Genomic DNA, 24,034 nt, shown 5'->3' with positions numbered 1-24,034 from the left:
AGCATAGTAAGAGTAGAAATCATATCACATTAGAAAAGATCAAACAAGCAGAAAAAGAAAAGTTTGTAACCTTACCATAGTGTTGTAACATTTACGACAAAATGAACATTTCTTTGAAAAAATTTGGCTCCAAATTGGCTTCTGGACTGACAACCATGTAAGATCACGTCTTATAGGCAATACAGATAAGAGCCAAACCCGTAAGATGTCTGTTGTGTATAAAGTAACAAATATCGAAAGTGATAAATTTTATGTGCCCAAACAAGGGGAAAAATCAGAACGAGGACGTTTATAGGACGTACTAACGTCAGCGAAGCCAATCCCTCAACACTCATTGTCCACTTAGGAGAATACAAGCATTCTGCTAATTACATTAACAAAAATATCATCATTCCCTGTGAAGCAGAAAATGAGAGATAATTAATTATTTTAGAGTAAATTGAAATATACATCCATATGATAAAACGAATGGCCAGCATACTCCATGAACAAACTGAGTAGCGGAATAAGTTGTATATGCAAAATTTCAACAATGTTTTAGTTGTATAATTCTATTTTGCAATATATGCCTTGCATGCAAAATTCTGTAATTTATCATGATATGTTGAATTATTTTGCAGTTTGGTTCCATTTGTATATTCTACATTCATACACCAGTTCTCAAAATATTTTAATTTGCATTTCGCAGATATATAAATATGATCTTAGAAATAATAAAAGACAAGTAATTTAGAGTCCTTGAGCTGTCAGTTTCACGTTACTCTGTATGACAGTTATGTCAAACGTTATCAAGAATTATTGTCACTGCCTAAGACTTGACAGTAGGAACATACATGGCAATATGTATACTACGTTATATGAGAGATTTCAGATTGTTTTAATTGACAGGCATTGATACAGAAGTATGTAACGTAAGTACGCTTATATTACTGGTACTATATGTACAGTATCCATTTTGCATAAATCGGTGTAGATACACTCGAATGTTCTTCTGACTCAGATGCCACTGACGATAGGTTATAAACCGGAAAACCGGTCATTGGTGGACCACACAGTCGACAATATGTTATAGGACATTTCTACTGGCAGAGGGAAGAGACACATGAATGTGAATCATTTTACAGTGGTAGTTGAATATTTTGGTAGGTTCTGGCTCTTTAGCTCAGTTTTGGCTAATCTAAGAGCTCTCCTCGAGTTTGCAAAAAACTCCGCTAATCAGCCAAAACCTACCAAAATATTCTACTATATTTCCAAATAGTTCAGGTCTAACTCACCTCATTTCATTCAAAAGAATGTATTTTTTTACAAAGGAGCACATAAGGAAAATGAGATTAAATGCTTTTTTATAAAAGGTGCACATAAAAAAGTATTGGTGCACATAAGAAAATAAACTTAATACTTTTTTTTAATAAAAGGTGACCGTAATAAAATAAATGTAATGAATTGGTTAATGAAAATTATTGATTAGTAACCATAAGATTTTTATGAAGAGCAGTTTTTAAAAATATAGTATTTATCAAGAAGTGGAGAACCTTCGGCGCTATGTGAAGGAAACCCGGAGGGTCTTTTTTCTTCTTGATGGTACTCTCTTTATCTCACTTTTTCACCCTCTGGGTTTTTTGCTGAACGTCATTTGCCATCTCCAGAAAAGAAATAAAAAATAAGCATAGTACTGCTGTTGATTACCGATGATTTTTTTTTGGTACTATATTCCAGGGTCAATTATTACACCACTTAAAATTTTAGACAAAAGAGATTATAATCCATTTCTGACAGATATTTTTATGTTTTATTCAGTCAGTTAGTTAGTCAGTGATTAAGTCAATTAGTTAGTTAGTTACTTTGTTAGTTAGTAAGTCAGTTACTTGGTCAGTTAGTTTGTTAGTCAGGTAGACATTTAGTTGGCCTGTCAGTTTGTTCAATGTTTGGTTGTTTCATTGCCATTTCAATTTAACTGATGTTTGTTCCAAGTTTAAGTAATTTAACTTGCTTTTGAATTTCATTAATTTATCTTCCTTCGAGTTTGTTGGCAGATTTTTCCGATCACTGCGCTGCATAAAGAGTCGATGTCTTCCTTTCTTCAGGAAAGTCATTATGGAATTCCAGAGGTTAAGTTTTCTTCCAAATAACATTTATTTATTGCCTTAACCCTCTTAATACCGTGGGGTCTATAATGAACTCAGGCCGTTATTATCTATAAAATATACCTTATTTCATATTCTTAAAAATTATAAAAAATTCGGGCTTTTCCTGAATTAAGTAATGGGTTCGTAGTATATTAATATAACTTTTTGAAAATATTTAGTTTAGCAGAAAATCAAGAGAGAAACACTGAATACCATTGAGGTTAATTGTGACCCCATTTCTCTCTTGCACTATTATTACCCAATAATGCTGCATTGAAGCCGTAACTGTTGCTGTATTCCGTTTGTTTTATTCTAGTAAATATTGTTGTAACGTGTGATTGTTACCAATACTTTACAAGCCGACAGTTATTTGTTCCATTCAAGTGGAGACTACTATTGTGTGTGCATTTAATGAAGAATGTCTCGTCACCATTCTGAAGACAAAGTGCTAGAAATATTACTGCAGGATAATTCTCTATCTGGAGAACCAAATAGTGTTATCAGCGATATAGTTCCTGATGTCTCATGCAACGATTGAGAAATTGACGTCTTAGAAGAGAATATTCCGCAATCTGACGGAAGTTCAGAAGAAGATTTGGACAGCGCAGATGTTCAAAAATGGCTCTGAGCACTATGTGACTTAAAATCTGAGGTCATCAGTCCCCTAGAACTTAGGAACTACTTAAACCTAACTAACCTAAGGACATCACACACATCCATGCCCGAGGCAGGATTCGAACCTGCGACCATAGCGGTCACGCGGTTCCAGACTGAAGCGCCTAGAACTGCATGGCCACGCTGGCCGGCCGCAGATGTGCAGCCTGGACAGGAAGTAACACATATTTCTGACTGTTATATGTAAGTACACATTGTATTTTTGTAAATGTGAGTTAGGGCCTAGCGCCAAGAAATACCCTTTGTATTTTTATATATTTTTTTAATTTCTAAAAACAATAAAGAATTGTGACACAAACACGAGTTGAGAAGAGCTTGTGGAAGAGAAGAGAGATGGAACATAATCCGAGTAAAGCCAGGTCCTACTAAATTCGCAGTGAAAAATGTAGACTTCATAGAACCAGCTTTTCAATTGTTTCCTACGAGAAACATTGTTGATGTAATTCTAAAGTGGACTAACAAAGATGGTAGTCTTATTTAAGGTAGTAAATGGAAACCAGCAGATTCCATTGAACTGAAGTGCTTTACCAGTGTCTTGATCCTAGCAGGTGCTTACAAGGCCCTTAATGAAGCAGTCACACATGTTTGGAACAAAGAGGATGCTAGACAAATTTTTAGTGAAGCAATGGCTAGAAGTCGCATTACGCAAATTTGAAGGTGCATCCCATTTGATGACACAGATGTGAGACGTCACAACCGTGCTGCTGACAAGCGGTCATGTGGGGACACAAATTTCAAGAAGCATATGTTCCTTACAGAAACATAACAATTGATGAACAAATTGTGGCATTTCGTCGTAGATGTCCATTTCGGCCATATATTCCTTCAATACCAGGAAAATTTGGGTTGAAATTACGAGCTGTATGTGATAGTGCAACGTCTTACGTTCTCAGTCTCCATGTTTACACGGGTGGACAATAAAATGAATCTCATGAATTTGGTCAAGGTAAGAAAGTTGCCTTATATATTGTGAAAGGCTTAGAAAACAGTTCCAGAAATGTAACAACCGACAATTTTTTCACTAACCTTAGTTTGGCGAGAGAACTTCTGAAAATCAATCTCACACTCTTAGGAACAATTAGAAAAATCTCCCTCAGGCCAAAGCTCGAATCAAATATTCATCTATTTTTGGATTCCAAGAGCATGCTTCAACTGTTTCAAATTGTCAGTACAGTTGCTCAATACAATGCATTCAAGGAAGGAAGTGGGAGATCGTGAAAAATGCAAGCCAGTAATGATTGTACATTATAATAAAACATAATCAGGAGGAGATACCATGGACAAGCTGGTTAGAACGTACACCACAAAGAGGATGAGCAGAAGGTGGCCAAAGGTACTATTTTACAACATGATTGATATCAGTGCACTGAATGCAATTATCATATAGCTACATATTGCACCAGACTTTGCAGAAATGACCAACCAGAAGAGACGGGCATTTCTCATAGAATTTGGAAAGCAGCTCGTATGAAGAAAGCACGACAAAATTATTTCCCCAGTACTTCCACCAACAGTACAGACCAAAACAAGAGGAAAGAGTCCGTTTTGTAAAAGGTCTGAGGTTAGAAAATTCAACGATAAATGTTCAAAATGTGAATGTTCTGTGTTTAAAAATCACTCTGCAGTTTATTGCAGTAAGTGTAATGCGTCATAAATGTCAATTCGGAATTAAATCGAAAATATTTGTCGTTCCATGAGAATCGTTTGTAAACTTTATGGAAACAAATAATTTAAAAAAAAGCATTTTAATTTAATGTAATGTCACTGATATCATGTTTTAGATTGTGAAAAAAAAAGGAATGTGATTTTATTCTAACATAAATTCCATTGGGGTCACTAATGAGACCAACGGTACTCAGTGTGACAAAAAATACTCGGTATGAGAAGGGTTAAGAACTTTTCTGGATATTTATTTTTACTTGGTTTATTTAAATATTTTAATTCTACAAAAAGCATCCTTTTCCTTGCAATATATTGTAATTGTAGACAACCATATTTAAGGAAAATTAAGTCCGAAGATTCGACTTGGTATTCTGTACTTAACAAACAATTTAATTTTTCTCCCATATCCTGGTAACATATTTTATTCATGTGTGATAGATCTAAAGTTTTGGCATTTCTGTCATCCTCCATTTATTACTACAAATTGTTTGGAGTTTGATAAATTATGCTTTATATGTTTCACCTCTGGGGAGGTCCGAGTCTGCTATACCCAAATCTTTCTTATTCCATAAGGTGTGCTATTGTATAGCAACCCAAATGGCCTATATTTCGTTAGCTCTTAAGGTGGACAATTCGTCCATGTTAAAATTTTCTAATGGTTTACGAAAATTTCTCTGACATTTCACGAAGCTATGTCTATATATTTTTCCAGTTATTTAAATTCTTATTTGTATTTTACACAGAAAATATTTAGCACATTGTAAACAAATCTTAGGAAAATTAAGACCATATTAATTTCAAATTTATATGCTATGTTTTTCGCTGTAAATTAGCCCCCTGGGAGGTGCCCCCCCCCCAAAAGAACTGCATATTTTATCTTTGCATTACTATAGTGACTATAGAAAAGGAATACTTTCTGTTATAGTTTAGCTACTTAGGGTGTAATATTTACCATGTTTATGGCGCAGGAGATGGAAATTTATTTAGTCCTTGTTATAAATTTGGAGATTATTACACTCACAAATACATAGGAAGTTTAGATGGATTTAATTACGCATATAACAGTTATTGTTGGATTTTTATACAGAATAAAACCGTTATTCTAGAGAATTCGGAATAGTTAAAATAGATATATAAAAATAAATAAAAATAATGTGTCACTCATTCGATGCACTCACACAAGTTCGTCTGTCTTGAACTTTATTGAGTTTAACTTTAAAACTGTATAAGGTCTAAATTTTCTAATATACTGGTATCATCTGTATCTTTATTCTTTCTAATTGAAATTAGCGACTTCAAATCGCCATTTAAAATTATTAAATCTAGTATGCATATTTTATCACCTTTATCAGCATTTATGCTAATGGCATCTCTTGATAACAAATTTCATAATTCACACTGTAATGGGTAAATAAAGACAATGTATATGGTATATGATTTTCCTTAAGAAATGTAACGTATTTGCTTTGGTTTTGTGTTAATTTTTCAGGTGGATAACATTTACCACCTTGAAACCCATATAGAAAATTTAAAATATCATTGGTAATCGACATATTTTTCTCTTCAATCAATGGAATCCAGATGTCTCTAAACCAAGAACCTAAACGTAATTCATAATTCTTTTCAAGAATGAATGCAGGTATATGCATCGTAGGATTTCTTAACTATTGAGAACTGAAGATGTGCTTGTGATAGCTGTCATTGTTCATAGATGAAAACAGCAGATTTTGTGTTCTGTCTTGGTGCCCAAATTGGACACCCTTGAATTTTAACTGATAAAAACAGTATTTTGCAGCATGTTTGAATTGGTGAGTGATTTCTTCACCTCTAGGTTTCTACAAATACTACGAAGTTTTTCAGAGATGGCATTTTCAGCCTTGAAAAGTAGCCAAAACTGAGTATCTTCTCTTCTTTTCCTCAGAACACACATAGCAATTCCTTTATCAGTTTATAAATCCTCAATATGTTCTTGTAAATTTTCAGTTGTTGACTGTTTTCTAATTGATGTTAAAACTTATTAGAAACCAAATGTTCAGGTAATCTCATTTTTGAACTTTGTAATTAATGAATATAATCATGGCTCATTAATAATTACAGTATGTGGTGCCATTTTTGAAGGGTGTAGTAACTCCCTACTCCCTGTGTCTTTACAACTTTTTCTATATTTTTCTCTTACATGATTTAATATTACTCCTCTTGTATTTTTAAATTCCAATACCTCTGCAATATCCTTAGCTATAAACCGTAGATTATTCTATTTATCAACTATCATAAAACTTCTTTATTGTTATCAACAATCCTGTTGTTATTCTGAATAAATTACAAAAAATACATTGTAGACGGAAAAGTCAGTAAATTATCAATAAGTGCACTCAGTCCATCTAGTTACTGCTCACATTCTTTCATATATTTTAAATAATCAAGAAATATTCTTCGAGAGTTATATAATTTTTTCTTATTTGTTTAAATTGCCTTGAATTGAATGTCGGCACAGATTCCTTAAAATTATCAACTGTTAAAAATAACCATTTCTTCCAAAAAATATTGTTCAGTGAAAAAATTTTAATCTCATTTTCAATATATTCCTATTCGAAAATTAATGGATAGTCGTATTGACTTTCTGTGAATGGAATCTGATTAGTATTAAGAAACTGAACATAATTTCTTTTATTTTTTATATAATTCCAGGCGCTGGTTATTTAGACCCTGGTTTCCATACAAAGAAGCTAAACTTCATTAGTAATAAACACTTTTTTCTCTTTGAATAAAGGAACACGAATACATCTAAACCAACTGCGTAAATTTAATTGATAATTATTTTCCTGATAAAAATAGTCGATGTTTCATTACCTCTTAAGAGGGCGCTTTCCTTCCGTTTAAATTAAGACAAAGTAAAAAGTGAAAATTTTAGTGTCTTTTCTGAATAGCTCTTTTTATATAGGGCAGCGACAGTTAAAGCAGTCTTTGACTGCGTCAGGTTAGCACTTTGAGTTTTTAAAATTGGGTGATATTTAGCTGAGAAATTAGCAAAAAGTCAATCTATACTGCCGCTGTAGCAAACTCGAACTTATGTAGGTTTTGCTCCAAGAGGAGACTCACTCAGACTGACCGCAAAAGGAAACTGCAATTGCGGGAGGCGCCTAACCAGTGCCTTGTTCTCGCTCGGTCAGTGTTACTCTGTCAATGTGATGGTCATACTCGCTCATCGTGGCTCTGAGCCAACTCTCGCTGTGGCGACAGGCTATCAGCGTTCATAAGGAAATGTTTGGTTCACTAAAGCGAAAATTTTACCTATTTTTATCAAACGTCGTTCATAAAAGTAGAGCTTTTAGAATGTACTTCAGTAGAAACTATTTTGCAGGTTCCAGCGGTATTTCTTTGCCCTGCAGAGGCGAAAGTTGAATTGCTATACAATTGGTACAGCCGGCCAAAACTATTGCAATTTGCTATCGTCTCTCACCGCTGTAACCTGTCAAGAAGAAGACTCCAACGTCCCCCGTCAGCAGATCTTCCATCGATTTCCAAGATATATGATAAGATGCTGCCTTAAGAAGATGATGGTTGGGAGACGAGAAGCATAAAACCCAGAGGGTGAAAAATTGAAATAGAGGTAGTACCACCCAGAAGAAAAAAAACCTTCTGGGTTTTCTTCAAATGGCATCGAAGGTTTTGCACTTTTTGATAAATACTATATTTTAATAACTGCTCTTCATAAAAATCTTATAGGTGCTTGTCAATAATCTTCATTAACCGGTTGACTTTTCTATTTTCTTACATTCACCTTTTATAAAAAATATATTAACTCTATTTTTTGTGGACAATCATTTTTTACGTACACCTTTTATAAAAAGCATTTAAATTCATTTTTTTCGAGCACATTTGCAAAAAAAAATATTCTTTTGAATGAAACGGGGTGAGTTAGATCTGAACTATTTGCAAATATGAAATACAACAGAATATTTTGGTAGGTTTTGTCTAATTAGCGAAGTTTTTTGGCGAAATCGAGGAGAACTCTGAGATGAGCCAAAACTGAGCTAATGAGCCAAAACCTACGTAAATATTCTACTGGTAATGTATGTCAATTGTAAAATAGTGTACAAACAGACTGAGACGAAAATAAGGTGTTAGTGTACAAGTGGTACTCAGCATGTTCCTTACAGCGGAGAAAATCCAAAATGATTCATGATCATTTATGAATAATGATTTAATTTTTGATTTTTAGTTATTTAGTAAATGGTTTAGCGATATGTCCTAATGAACTTTGGTAGTAAGTGACCATTTTCCATTCTGGATGAAAAGCTAAATCCAGATAATACTAGTGTGTAAATATATACACAGAGCTGACGAAAGTCATGGCAGACCCCCTAATATCCTGTCGGGTCAGCTTTTGCCCGGTGTAGCGCAGCAACTGGGCTCGAAATGGACTCAACAATTTGTTGGAAATCTATTGCAGAAAAATGAGCCATCTTGCTTATATAGACGTCCATAACTGAGAGTATTGTTAGTGCAAGATTTTGTCCCACACACGTACCTCTCGATTATGTTCCATAAATGTTCGTTGGGTTTCACGTAGTGGGATTTGCGTGGCTAAATCATTCTCTCGAACTATTCAGAATGTTCTTTAAACGTCAGAAAGGTATTAGAAAGCATCACTCGTGCTACAATCGGCTTGCCCATTTCTCATGTGATTTACGGCAACAGGCAGATTCCACATTTTTAGACTTCAGGAAAGCATTTGACACGGTGCACCACTGCAGGCTGTTTACGGTAAGAGCCTATGGTATGGGTTCACAGATATGTGAGCGGCTCCAAGACATCTTAAATAATAGAAAGCAATATGTTGTCCTCGAGGGCGAGTGTTCATCAGAGACAAGGGTATCATCAGGAGTGCCCCATGGACGTGTGATAGGGTCGTTAATGTTCTCTGTATAGATAAACGATTTGGCCGGCGAGGTGGGCCGAATTCTGTGGTTGTGTGCTGATAATGCCATTGTGTGCGGTAAGGTGTCGAAGATGAATGACTGTAGCAAGATACAAGACGAAGATTTCCAATTGGTGGGATGAGTGGCAGTTAGTCCTAAATGTGGAAAATGCAAGTTAATGCGGATGAGTAGGAATATCAAACCTGTAATGTTCGGATAGACTATTACTGCTTCAGTTAGTCAAGTCGTTTAAATATATGGGCTTAATGTTGTAAAGCGATATGAAATGGTACAAGCATGTAAAGCTGTTATAGGAGAGGTGAATGGTCGACTTTTGTTTTCTGGAAGCGTTTTAGAAACGAGTTCATCTTTAAACGAGACCGCATATAGGACGCTGGTGCGACCTATTCTCGAGTACTGCTTGAGTGTTTGGGATCCAAACATGTCGGATTGAATGAACACATCGAAGCTATTCAGAGGCTGGCTGCTAGATTTGTTACCGGTAGGTTCGAACAAACTTAAGTGTGACGGAGATGCCTCGGTACCCCAAATGGGAAACCCTGGAAGCAAGGTGACCTTTTCGAGAAACAATATTGATAAAATTTAGAGAACCAACAACTTACATTGCGTCGAAGGATCACGAAGATAAGTTACGATAAATTACGGCATATACAGCGGCAAACTGACAGTCCTTTTTCCCTCACTTTGTTTGCGAGTTACAGCAAAAGAGATTCCTAGTAGTTGTACTGGTACCCTCCGCTACACACTGTACGGTGGCCTGTGGGTATCTATATGGATGTAGATTTAGATGTAGCTGTAAACCAGTCGCGAACAATTATGGTCCGGTGTCATATACAAAAATTACATAGTTTTTTGGGGACATGAAGTCCATGAATGGCTGAAAATGGTTTCGAAGTAACCGAACATAACCAGGACTTAGGCCACTCACTGTGAAGACAGCCCATGCGACTATGGAGACACCACCAGCTTGGACTGTGCCTTGTTGACAATTTGTGCTGATGGTTTCGTGGGGTGTTACTAGCTGAAATGGAAACTCATTCTGCCAGACCACCGTTTTGCGGGCGTCACGAATCCAGGAGAGTGGCTGTAGGCTATGTTGTACTGTAAGGAAAGGTCCTCGCGTCGGACGTCTGCTGCCATAGCCCATCAACTCCAAATGTTGCCACACTGTCCTATCACATTCGTTCGTCGTATGTCCCACGTTTGTTTCTGCGGTTCCTTCACTCAGTATTGCTTGTCTGATAGCACTGACAACTCTGCTCCCGTCTCCGGCCATCCTGATTTAGGTTTTCCGTGTTTTCCCTAAATCGCTTCAGGCAAATGCCGGGATGGTCCTTTTGAAAGGGCACGGCTGATTTCCTTCCCCATCCTTCCCTCACCCGAGCTTGCGCTCCGTCTCTAATGACCTCGTTGTCGACGGAACGTTAAACACAAATCTCCTCCGCTCTCGACCGTTAAGCGGAGGAGGTCGGCCACTGTTTTCTCCGAGGCTAGAGTCAATCCTGGAATTCGGTATTCTCGCCAAGGTCTTGACACTGTGGATCTCGAAACATGGAATTCCCTGATGATATCCGAAATGGAGTTCCCCTTGCGTATAGCTCCAACTATCACTCCGTCGTACGGCTATTATCACGTCAAAAACCTTTCCACATGACTTCCTGAGTACAGATGGCAGCTCCGACAATGAACTGCGCTTTTATACGTCGTGTACGCGATATTACCAACATTGTATAAGCCATATGACTATTCCATGACTTTTTCAACACGCTGTATGCACTAACAGTTTCAACTGTAGGCTGAAAATAGGCCATTATTATGCACTTATTTCGGAAAGAACACTTTTGCATTCTACAGTATATATGTGTGGTGTTATTACAACCATTACAGTGAGGTCTAAGCTATATTCAGTAATGTTAACAAAAAGAGTTGATCGAGCTGATTCTTGTTGCTTATATGATCCTGAATATAGAAATTATTACTGTAATTATTTACTATCTTGAACTGGAAATACGCGTCAAAGTCGTTTCTGAGAAAATAGTATAAATATAAGCTACAATTTGGCAGCATTTTGAATTACTTTAAATTTTGTATGTTAACGTTATGTGAATGGAATTCCGAGTTAACGTCTCATCTTGATAACTTTGTTGTTTTAGCTAGTTATGAAGTTTTTAGCATGTTTGCTAGCACTTCTTGTATTGATAGGACTGACCTTGAATAAGTAATGATGTATCGTGTACTCTATAACTGCCTGTGCTCTGTACACAAAAAGATGTGCAGAAGCGCCAGGCCAATGAGCGTCTGAGAAGTCGATTTTTAATTAAGATTTAAAACATATGCTTTCGTTAGTGATTTGTCTGGCTAATATCCTTGGTAGTCACGTGCGCAGGTTAAACATTAAAATGTTATTCCTGATGAATCTCTTGATGTGCTGTTTTGATTACCTGGCTTGCTTGATAGGCCTCAGGTGATGTGGAGATACTTATGTCCAAAAGATGCAGCGGAGGAGAAAGGTTTTCACAGTAGGATTGGCATAAGGTGATGTGAAAAAAACTGTGGTAAAGAACATATCATATTACTGACGCTTACGTTTGCACTGGTTTCGTATGCTGAGTGAGGAGACTATAATTTTGGCTTGTGAATATCAGATGTCCCACAGATTTGTGTTCAGAAATGGCCAACATAATGATTCAAGCGTTGACGAAAAATCTAGTGGAATGGAAGCGGAGAACAATAAATCTTCATCTTGTATTCATACTCCTCAATGGTCAATTACATTCAATCAGCGACGGTAATTTCTGAGCAAGAATATCTGTGTGATAAGTGCCAAATTATCTGTAAGCCATTAAGAGCGCGCTTAGATATTGCACTGGTAAACATTGATAAGTACGTAGATCTACTGTTTGCAATCACCATGGAGCCGATATTCAAACTTGCCAGACTATATCGATGATGAAACTGCGTGCCGGACCGAGACTCGAACTCAGGACCTTTGCCATGTCTCCGCAATATCCTTTCTTTCAAGAGTGATAGTTCTGCAAGGTTCGCAGGAGAGCGTCTGTAAAGTTTGGAAGGTAGGAGACGAGGTACTGCCAGAAGTAAAGCTGTGGGGATAGGGCGTGAGTCATGCATGGGTAGGTAGGTGGTTTCGCACTTGCCCGCGAAAGGCAAAGGTACTGAGTTCGAGTGTCGGTCCGGCACACATTTTTAATCTTCCAGGAAGTTTCATATCAGCGCACACTCCGCTGCAGAGTGAAAATCTCATTCTATATCGTTGATGTTAAAATGGATGAGGTGAACACCCTCGCTTTGTAAATATTGATGAATAAATTTTACTATTAACAAGCAGCAAGGACGCCCGTGCTGTTAGTCGTAATATGATGAACAGCCAACTGCTCCTGGCAGCAAAAGAAACTATTCTTATAACTGTAGAAGACGATTTTTAGTGAAGACTGCTTCTTCCCTGAATCCTGACGATTCCAGTTGGTGTTAGAATAAGATGGATTTGTGGAAAATGAGTGCGTCTGCCTCCCGTTTAAAGAATTTTAAAATATAAATACTCACTCCTTTTCAATAAGATGTTTACTTTACGTATTTTTTAAAATTTCTTATAAGAAGATTTCAAGTACTGATGTCGTCTCGTGTGCTGGATGGCGATTTCGAGAGCTGCTGTGTAACCTTTTCGAGGGTAATATCAGCGAACCAAGATATCACAGCCTTGACTGAAAGCTACTACATACCTACATTGTGATCTGTCCTCTCATTAAAATGACTAGATAGAAGAATAATTTTCCTTTTTCATCAGGTTGACGCTTCAACCTGTGTAAGTTCATCTCCTCCAGTCACAAAATAATAAAATAATATTTTATAGTCTTCAAAACGGAAAACAATATAAAACTCCCCTTATCTTATTTAGAGGGGAAGATGAAATAAATGTCGAAAAAAAGTCGCTGGAATTTGAAGACTCATCTTACGGCTTTCCTTGCTTTTCCACACGATAAGACATGTGGTGCAGGGGTATCAAATGATTAACCACTTTTGACAGTATCCAGAGTAACATTAATACAAAAAGGTTATTGTGATTTGTGATTAATATAGGCAGAGTCTTATTTCGTGGAAAGAAAAAATATCTCTAAAATTTCGCGACAGAATCACGGTTTGGAGGGGGGGGGGGGGGGAAGGGGGTGGACTGAGTCCTGGTTTCAGTTTGAGAAAAGAACATGTCACAAAATATTTTTGGTCTAGCCTGGACCAGAGGCCATTTGTAGAGCCGGTGGAACATCTGTCTTACTATAGCTATGCTACAGTATATTTAGCACCGATTCAGCGACGAACGTCAAATAGCACCCAGACAAATTGTGTGGATCGATTAATTCCTTTTCCAAACATTTTAATTGGGCTGAAATTAATGCTCAGCTTACGTCACCATTTGTATCTGTCCCGTTCGGATTTTACCTGCGAAAACCATGTTTTTCTGGGAGGGTTCTAAGGCGCGCCACTTCTATTCTTTAGACTTATACGAATCGGTACAAGTTTCGCCCAAGGATAGATAAATAGGTATATATTAATATCGAGTAACCTTAATTCGTTGCCGAGATACGATGGTGTAAAGTGGAGCTAAATACGGCAATTAAAATTCGTTCGTACACAAACTGAATGCTTGGAAACGGTTTACAGTGAATACAATAAAAAAACAACAATAGATTCTCATGATAAAATTGGAAACTCACTTTTGAGAACAGAGCTTCATTCGGTCTTAACTTGAAAAAAAAATCTGTAGGCACTGCTATCATAGCAGAAAGATGGAAAATATATCCTGAGGAGAGGTAGGAATACAAAAGAACGGAACCAGCGTTTCGACTTATCTATCATGATGAAAGACATGTAAATCAAAACATCATGACATATTTATCAGTTAATTCTACCTCCCCCTGCAGTGAGCTCTCTTAGCTACAAGGCATTAGCACAACTTGTCTTGCAATTTATGGCCTAAATTCCATGATCCTGTGTCCAAAATCCAGCAATTTCGGCAGCCAAAATAAACAATACGAGTATAGAACATCATATGGCTAAAGAGCATACATGTCATGATAGCTCAAAAAAGTTTTACTGGCAGGCTAAAATTTGTGGAAGTGAATTTGTTTCTAGGAGGCCGGTAAAACAGTTTTTGGTTTCAGGGAAAGGAGGGAGGGGGGCTCATACCCCCGAGGGGACCGTTTCTCCCCAAACCCATCCTCTGATAATTATATGCTGAAGGATCTATTAACAAATACATGCAAGATTATCGGATGGATCTACAATAGGAAATCTCCGAGAGTGGAGACTTATATACACTCCTGGAAATGGAAAAAAGAACACATTGACACCGGTGTGTCAGACCCACCATACTTGCTCCGGACACTGCGAGAGGGCTGTACAAGCAATGATCACACGCACGGCACAGCGGACACACCAGGAACCGCGGTGTTGGCCGTCGAATGGCGCTAGCTGCGCAGCATTTGTGCACCGCCGCCGTCAGTGTCAGCCAGTTTGCCGTAGCACACGGAGCTCCATCGCAGTCTTTAACACTGGTAGCATGCCGCGACAGCGTGGACGTGAACCGTATGTGCAGTTGACAGACTTTGAGCGAGGGCGTATAGTGGGCATGCGGGAGGCCGGGTGGACGTACCACCGAATTGCTCAACACGTGGTGCGTGAGGTCTCCACAGTACATCGATGTGGTCGCCAGTGGTGCCCGTCGACCTGGGACCGGACCGCAGCGACTCACGGATGCACGCCAAGACCGTAGGATCCTACGCAGTGCCGTAGGGGACCGCACCGCCACTTCCCAGCAAATTAGGGACACTGTTGCTCCTGGGGTATCGGCGAGGACCATTCGCAACCGTCTCCATGAAGCTGGGCTACGGTCCCGCACACCGTTAGGCCGTCTTCCGCTCACGCCCCAACATCGTGCAGCCCGCCTCCACTGATGTCGCGACAGGCTTGAATGGAGGGACGAATGGAGACGTGTCGTCTTCAGCGATGAGAGTCACTTCTGCCTTGGTGCCAATGATGGTCGTATGCGTGTTTGGCGCCGTGCAGGTGAGCGCCACAATCAGGACTGCATACGACCGAGTCACACAGGGCCAACACCCGGCATCATGGTGTGGGGAGCGATCTCCTACACTGGCCGTACACCTCTGTTGATCGTCGAGGGGACACTGAATAGTGCACGGTACATCCAAACCGTCATCGAACTCATCGTTCTACCATTCCTAGACCGGCAAGGGAACTTGCTTTTCCAACAGGACAATGCACGTCCGCATGTATCCCATGCAACCCAACGTGCTCTAGAAGGTGTAAGTCAACTACCCTGGCCAGCAAGATCTGTTGATCTGTCCCCCATTGAGCATGTTTGGGACTGGATGAAGCGTCGTCTCACGCGGTCTGCACGTGCAGCACGAACGATGGTCCAACTGAGGCGCCAGGTGGAAATGGCATAGCAAGCTGTTCCACAGGACTACATCCAGCATCTCTACGATCGTCTCCATGGGAGAATAGCAGCCTGCATTGCTGCGAAAGGTGGATATACACTGTACTAGTGTCGACATTGTGCATGCTCTGTTGCCTGTGTCTATGTGCCTGTGGTTCTGTCAGTGTGATCATGTGATGTATCTGACCCCAGGAATGTGTAAATAAAGTTTCCCCTTCCTGGGACAATGAATTCACGGTGTTCTTATTTCAATGTCCAGGAGTGTACAATCGGAACTATCCGAGAATGGAAATGCGTGCATCCTAAACTTTAATAACAGAGTGGGTTATATTGCACGACATGGCAAATGCCCTGTTGGATGACATGATGGTAATGCCATGGTGCACAACATGGCATCAGGTATCATGTTACTATATTGCGGGGAATGCATGGGTACTAGTAGCAACAAATAAGGACACTTGATTATGTCAAGATGTTTTGATTTAAATGTCTTCGTATATGCCAGATAAGTGGAAAAGCTAGCTTCTTTCTTTGACTTCTCTAACTCTGCGTAGGACATAATCGCCTGTTTTGTGCAATGGTAGGGACATTTTTCGTCCTGGTTCACAGTATGAGCAAACCTACACGATATTATGTGAGTAATGTGTTGGTATTTGAATATTGTATAGTGTAAGAATATTGCTTACTACTGAAAACTTATTTTTCTTTGATTCATGTATTCTTTACGTCACAACGTGTATATTTTCCTTTTTTTGTACGCTTACGACATGTCACGCTATTCTGAATCCCAATACATCCTTATCCTTTTTCTGAAAATAGAAAATCAAGGACAATGGGAGAAAACATACAAATTTGAAAAAGGTAGCAATTAAGATCAATATCACCACCAGCCAAAAATATAAATTATTAATCATGCCAGAGAATCCAGAACGGCGTTTACTTACTAAAACGTCTTACCCCACCCCACAGGGGCTATGTACTACCACTTGAGTTAAAACTGGGAAGCTGTCACAGTAATTATCTCTTCCATAGTCATCATAATAACACAAAGACGTCGTAACAAGAGGGTTTTGAATCTTTGTTGGCTTTCCTTCTTGTCTCTCCCCATTAAGAAAAGTGTAAAATTAAATTTACCTAAGAAAAACCTGCTGAGTGCCTTCGAGGGTAAAAGAGTATGTATGTATATACGATTGGCACCTATATATGACTTAGTGTAATTTGCGTTTCACCTATAAATTGCTCATCTTCGTATGTGACCTAGGTAAAGTCAGTCCCATTATTGTTGTTTGATTGAACCAGTTCAACATTAAGTGTAGTGGTGAACGGAGATATAGAGGAGAGAGTTGAAGATAGATATCATATCGGAGTGCTACGTTCTTTTTTGTGAATTTGGATGATATATTTCACTCACTTCCATATAGGCTTTGCAGGTATTCGTGTGGTGTAATAGTTGTGTGCCTATGTGATGACCAAATCGATCGAGCTGTCGAGCACCAATTTCTTGCTTAGTCGTCAATGTGTATTTATGAACCCGGAACTTCGTGCAAACTTTTCCAAAGATTATTTTAACTGGAACCTGTGACGTAACCTTTTGTACTTCATGAGTCAGGCATCAGGTAGTTCAGTCATATTTTTACGTTACATGGGAAATTTATTGTTAATGGCGTCCATTATACTCGTGTGCCCAAAAGGAGAGAAGCAACAATCGTAAGAGATCACAATATGAGGAGATATCTGCAAGTGATTTTAAACACGGAAGTATCTTCAATCCATCCCTTGTATCACGAAAATTAGAGTTTAGCTTATATTCAAGTGTATAATACTACATTTTAAATTGTGTGATAATAAGCAGGCTTTCAGGATGAAGTGAAAGCTTATCTTAAGTAATCTGTAACACCTGCCTGATTTCCTAAGTGTTTGGTAGTCTGTGTACTCAAGGGCAAGATATTAGGATATTGGTGATCCAGTATGTTGGAATTCTATGTGTTGGTGAACACAGATAAAGAGGAGAGAGTTAGAGATAGATATCATATCGGAGTGCTATGTTCTTCTGTGTGAATTTGAATGAATGGAATTCTACTGGCAACATCTGGAGAAATAGTTGCGTTCGGTGGACGTCGATAGTTTCAGCTGATACATAATATAATGAACAATTATTTTACTGAGTCAGCTGTACGAAACACACAAAACAGTTCTTGAAATATGAGTAAATCTGTACATATGAGCATACGCAGACCGTAACATTTCATACGTTTCTCAGTGGTCTGCTATGAATGATTATTACCCAAGAATACGTTAAGAACGCATACACGAACACAACAAGACTGTGGTATTGTGTATTCATCCTCACTTCCCTGAATGTATAACCCATTAACAAAGTCAAATAAAATCAATTAATGAGGTTTACGATTCACGAAAGGAGAGCATCAGTGAAGAATATCGAGGAAAAAAAAAACTGTTTCATTACACGATCGTGTTCATAGGACAACCACTAGGTCACTGTTATGTGGAAAAAGAAATAAACTTTTTATGCATTAGTTAGCTTTTTATTTCAATGGTTAAAACTCTACATGTATTTAAACTACAGTTTTCAGAAACCCATATTATAATAACATTCACGAACATAATCATCAGACCCGTAAATAATTGGCTATTTAGATGCTACAATTAATAATATTTTATAGTTCCTCTGTGACTGCCAACAGTACGCTTGAGATAGAAACTCAAAACGGTTAGTTTTGCTTGGGTCTGCGTATGGTTTCCATTGTGTGTGCACTCTGATCATAGTCACTAAGAACCTATATTATAAGATAGTTAAGAGTGCAGACGAGCCGATCTGAAATAAGAGAACTACACTAGTTTTTAGATTTACGTGGCCTGTTTCAATGTCCAAAGCTTCCGATCTGAAAGCGAGATGGTTCAGATATATTACGACGGATTAAAGTCATCTGAAGATTTTCCTGGGGTACCGCTGGAACTCTACGAAGATTCTTCCGAACCAGTTGTAGATTCGCCTTGGCTGTCACTGGAAGTTTGTGTACTGGTTCCAGACTCACCAGTGGAACCTGCTGAGCTGCCCGAGGATGAGCTCTGAGACGAGCTTTCGAAGCCGGGAACGAACTGTAACATCACAAAGGCCGTTTAGCTGAGCACACGTATATTTAAGCAGTCTTTTTCTTTTGTAGACAGGAATGGGATTGAGTTAAAATCATAATTTTTAGGTCTCGTGTAATTTGTCGCCATCTCTGATCACACTTGTTGAATGTTTAGATTACCTCCTGGCACCGACAGTCCACCTGAGACCGGAATCATCTACGCCCAAAGACAGGAAGACTTGCTACGTAACAGAAGCCAGTACGTTGTCCTCCACGGTGAGTGTTCATCAGAGACATTGAGAGTGCTAGTGCTGCATGGTTCGCAGGAGAGCTTCTGTAAAGTTTGGAAGGTAGGAGACGAGGTACTGGCAGAAGTAAAGCTGGGAGGACGGGGCGGGAGTCGTGCTGGGGTAGCTGAGTTGGTACTGCGCTTGCCCGCGAAAGGCAAAGGTCCTGTGTTCGAGTCTCGGTCCGGCACACAGTTTTAATCTGCCAGGAAGTTTCATATCAGCGCACACTCCGCTGCAGAGTGAAAATCTCATTCTGGACAATTTATTGGATGCATCACAATTAGTGCACTATCTGTTAATGTTATTTTACTGTTCATTCTATGTTAACGGCACAAGAAATCGAAATTTAAGCTTGATGTGAATAACGACCGAATGTGTTTGTTAGTATTATCAATAGCCTGCCACTTGTGGTGTTAACTATTTCACCTAACATCTATGTCACCAGTCTAGGATGTTCTGTCTTCATAAACGATTATATCGCGTAAGGAATTTTCCTTCCCTTATAAAAACTTGCCTATAACAACCAGAAAAATATGTTAGTAGTCATTTGAATCCAGTTTAATTATCACCATTAATTTTACCTTTTTGCCTTTGAACTCATTGAAGTGAATACCATGCGATTTTAGAAAACAGCGAGATCTTTAGGAATGGTTGTATATATGATTTATACCGACAATTGTCGCTGTAAGTTATGCTCAACATCTTCTTGTCTCCTAGTTCTCTTTCCTCCTTCGGGCTGCGTCTATTTTGGGGTAATTTTGCTCAGTCTTTCATCTGAAATCTCTTTATGTGTCCTCCCTATTATTGTTCGAGTAACTGACTAATTTCTTTCTTCATTTGATATTCATTTATTTGTAAATCTATCTTTTCAGTTCTACTGCATCATGCTTTCCTCCGATGCACTTGTTATTCATTGTTAAATTTTGTTCATCTTCTCTTACGTTGACGAGGCATATGAGAGAATGGTATTGATACAGCTATAATATGAATATCTTAAGAGATTTTTCTCCATTACTTTTCCAAGTCCGTCTTAACACAAATGTTAGTTTCCAAAACTTATAGTATGGAGTAGTTCCAATCTCAGGCGGCAGATAATTAGTCACCCCATTTCATAGATCTCATTATAGCTTTCAAGCATTGTAAATTGAGTGCAACTGGCAGCAACCGTTATTGAGACCTTTCAACGCAGACGTAATCATAACAGTGAAGTGGTGTGTAGGTGGTAACTGGAATAGGAGTCAGCATGTGACAGAATGACATAAACGAGCTACAGGGTTTGTACGAGACCACACCGTGTTTAAATTACCCAATATGATGTATATGAACGCAAACTGTGCACTGTGTATACGGAAGCGTGAGCCATTCGCAGCCATGAAACACGGCTCAGATCAGTGTCCGTAAAAATGTCGTAACCGACAGGCCAGTAGACTAAGTGGTCTTACGGCACAAAGCAGAGTCTGCAAAATGACTGAATGCTCATTTTGCATGAATGTAGAATGGATAAAGAGCTGGCTCTAAAGTTACATTCAGGCGATAAAATTCATGTGATAGCGATATGAGCATATACAGATGGTGGTAGTAATATGTACACATTGTAGAAATGGGCAGTTTATTAGTGGAGCTGTTATTTGTGTTTAGTGGATCACGTGAAAAGGTGTCCGACGTAATTATGGCCGCACGGCGGGAATTGACAGACTCTGAACATGGAATAGTAGTTGGAGCTAGACGCATAGGACGTTCAATTTTCAAAATCGTTACGGAGTTCAATATTCCGAGATCCACGGTGTTAAGAGTGTGCCCAGGTCAAAGAGGGGTACAACTGGCCATCAGTAATACATTTTTGTAGAAGAAAAAAAAATGGAAATCTGATTTGGCAAGGACCAAATTAAACTGAAACTCGAAAGATTATATTTAATCAAATAATAATTAAATCGTACATGAAGTCATGGTCCGAAACCATTCCAGAATTTTTAATGTTGGTAAAATCAAAAGCTGTAGAGTAGAAATAGATATAACGGCACACAGCAACAGACGTGTTAAGCAAAAAGTCAGCAATGTATGTTATGAGACTCCGTGTACGAATAAGAAAGAATACCACATTAAATTCTATACGGACGAAAGGGATAAATACCGAACAAAATTATTTATAGAGAAAACAAAAGATAATTCAGATATGCAAGAAAACTGCTTCAAATAATAACTATGATTTGAAGTAAACGAAATTATGATGACGATAGAATATAAAATTGCTTTGAAACGTCTTCTAGAAGTCGTGACAAGATACAATAAAAGTTTAGTACAAGAAACAACTGGGCACACTATAACAAACAAGGAAGGTAAAGCGGAATGTTATTTTGGACAAATACTATATTTTATCAGTTATGATGACAAACGGTACAGTAACGAAAAACACACAGAAAGCTCTACAAGCATAGGAATATTTGTTTAAATGTTTGCACAGTTGAAGAGCTGAATAAGAAATACAAACAAACAATTTCATTCCAGGTAAGTAACTCCATCAAGAGAGAGAAACCCTGCAGATGGATACTGTTAAAAGAAAGGTGCAAAAAAAACTGTCCTATGAAATTATGCGCAGAGTGTTTGCTAAATAAGAGATTTATACAAATCTAGAACTGTCCGTAATTAATCTACTTCACAAGGAATGGATCAGATGAGACAAAATATTAGCGACCTCCCAGTTTACTATTCGTAATGCATAAGATATTAACCTCAGTCATTAACAGCAAAGTAGAAAGCACATTATATTTTAGTCAGGTTCAAAACCATTACGACTTTAGTGATGAACATAGTACAATGGAAGTGTGTTAGCGCTGCACGAAGTTATAGGTCTAAAAATAGATATTATTTGCCATTTTAAGAATGATTTACAGCACTACAGTAAGTTTTTGAGTGAGTTTAAGAACGTATGTTCTGTAATCCTGTTGAAGAACCAGGTTTAGTTTCAATATATGTTTTTGCTAAGAGATTCTTTTATCAGGACAGTGCTACATTCCAAATTTCGAGAGGCGTCGGAGTGTGCGATCATTAATCACCAAAACTATCCTCAGTAGTTCTGTAGGAAGCTTCCAGATCCCGGACCTGGAGAAACGGAGACGTAAGTATTAATGGAACACATTTGATCAGTTTTAGTGTTGTCCTTCTGTACAGATACACTTAGTGAACGAATGGAAGGACTTAGTAACGTAACTTTGGAAGTACAAGTGAAAATCAGTTACAGTAAAATTAACTACGAAACTAGCGAAACTGATGAGTTTGTACTGTATCTTTATGGATTCAAAAGAAAACCATAGAATGGACAGGAAGCGAAATAAAGAGGAGTGATACTGACCTGAAGCTCTTTTAGTAATTTAAACTTCCTATTATTAAAGTAATTAAAGCTAGTCGTCCGAAAACAAAGTGTATTCATATCACCATATGTACTTCGTTTTAAGGATTTAAAATATCGTCAGTGGTATGAAAAGACATTAAAATTTTAGTTTGATTCTCTTCGTTTAAGATAGTTCGTTGCAAAAGATACTGAGGTGAGATATTTTCTTATGCGTCATGAACCAACAAAAATTATAAATACGTTTCACTCTAGACCACTAATTATGTTTTAATCAATGAAACGAAACGCATTTATTAGTAATAGCAAAGACGGGTTTTACATGCTCTTAATGTATATAAAGTTACTAAGGATTCTATGGGCAGATAAATAAAGAATACAAATTCACAAGTATATGAAAAAATCATGGCCTACACCAGATTTGAGAGGTGACAGTAAGACATGGAATTTCCAAGAGAAAACTATTAAAAATATAAATGTTCTTCACCAAGCAGTGGAGGTGCATGTTAGTAATTACCAGGGTGAAAACACAAAAATAATCAAGTGTATGTTGACTATAGTGGTAGAAACATTTATGACAGTAAGGGAAAAGAGATAAAGATGTGTGAGACTGTTGAAGCCAGGCGAATAAATGCTGGTTAAACCAAAGAAGTTCCTTGCTGGATATTAGGATGCAAGAAGGAACCAAGAGGAAGATATAAGAAAGGCCTGTCAGAAAATATGCTGGAGCAACATGGGTACTTATACCTGAAGACCGTAACGGATGAGAGGGGATATGTAAGCCTTTCTCCAGAAGTTTCGTAAACTGGGTGATGACGGTGATGATAATGATTACAACTGTTTTAGCGGTGGTGTTGATGTCATACAAATACTGAAGATGATAGATCATGAATGAAGACATTCTAATCAAATAAAATGAATAGTAAAATAAAGTTGATAGATCGCGTTGTGTTTAAAGGTAAGACGACTATCTGCTGAATGCACTAGAATGTAAATAGTAACTTGCATTGTATTCAGATAATATTTATCGAGGGATGAAAAAAACTCAGAAAAGCTGTATAACTGTTTAGTGAATATTTATTCAAGAGAAAGAGCTTCACAATTTAAGCAAGTCAATAATGCGTTGGTCCACCTCTGCTGGCCCTTCTGAAAGCTGTCAGATAGACATCCCACAGCTGTCTGGGGAGTTCCCAGCCACGTCATCGCCTGTAATCGAGACTCATATCGAGGCACAACTCATCACTGATGACGATGACACTCCAGTCTGAAGATATGTCTGAAGACAATCCGGACAGCGATGGGATACCAACCTGACAGTCGCCCAGAATACGGTCCCACAACCAGGAGTTACAATCAACGACGTCATTTTCATAACAGCTCTTCCAGTTGCCATCCACGGCATCCTTACAGAACACCGGGAAGAATGAT

General features: G+C 38.2%; 1 protein-coding gene across 7 annotated transcripts in view; it reads right to left on the bottom strand.

Moving 5' to 3' along the window:
* Positions 1 to 24,034, bottom strand: part of LOC126284235 (secreted protein C-like) — a 403,567-nt gene that overhangs the window by 321,221 nt on the left and 58,312 nt on the right. For 3 of the 7 annotated variants that reach the window (XM_049983015.1, XM_049983014.1, XM_049983013.1), the window contains exon 9: positions 18,400 to 18,995. The exons of the other annotated variants lie outside the window; for them this stretch is intronic. In XM_049983015.1, the coding sequence (XP_049838972.1) occupies positions 18,855 to 18,995 (141 nt within the window). In that variant the 3' untranslated portion in view covers positions 18,400 to 18,854. Of the gene's footprint in view, positions 1 to 18,399; positions 18,996 to 24,034 lie in introns of those variants that run through there. 7 annotated transcript variants of the gene reach the window in all.

Source organism: Schistocerca gregaria, chromosome 8, assembly GCF_023897955.1.
Source record: "Schistocerca gregaria isolate iqSchGreg1 chromosome 8, iqSchGreg1.2, whole genome shotgun sequence".
NCBI classification, from domain to species: domain Eukaryota; kingdom Metazoa; phylum Arthropoda; class Insecta; order Orthoptera; family Acrididae; genus Schistocerca; species Schistocerca gregaria.
Note: the sequence above shows the minus strand (reverse complement) of the source record. Positions and strands in the feature narration are given on the sequence as shown.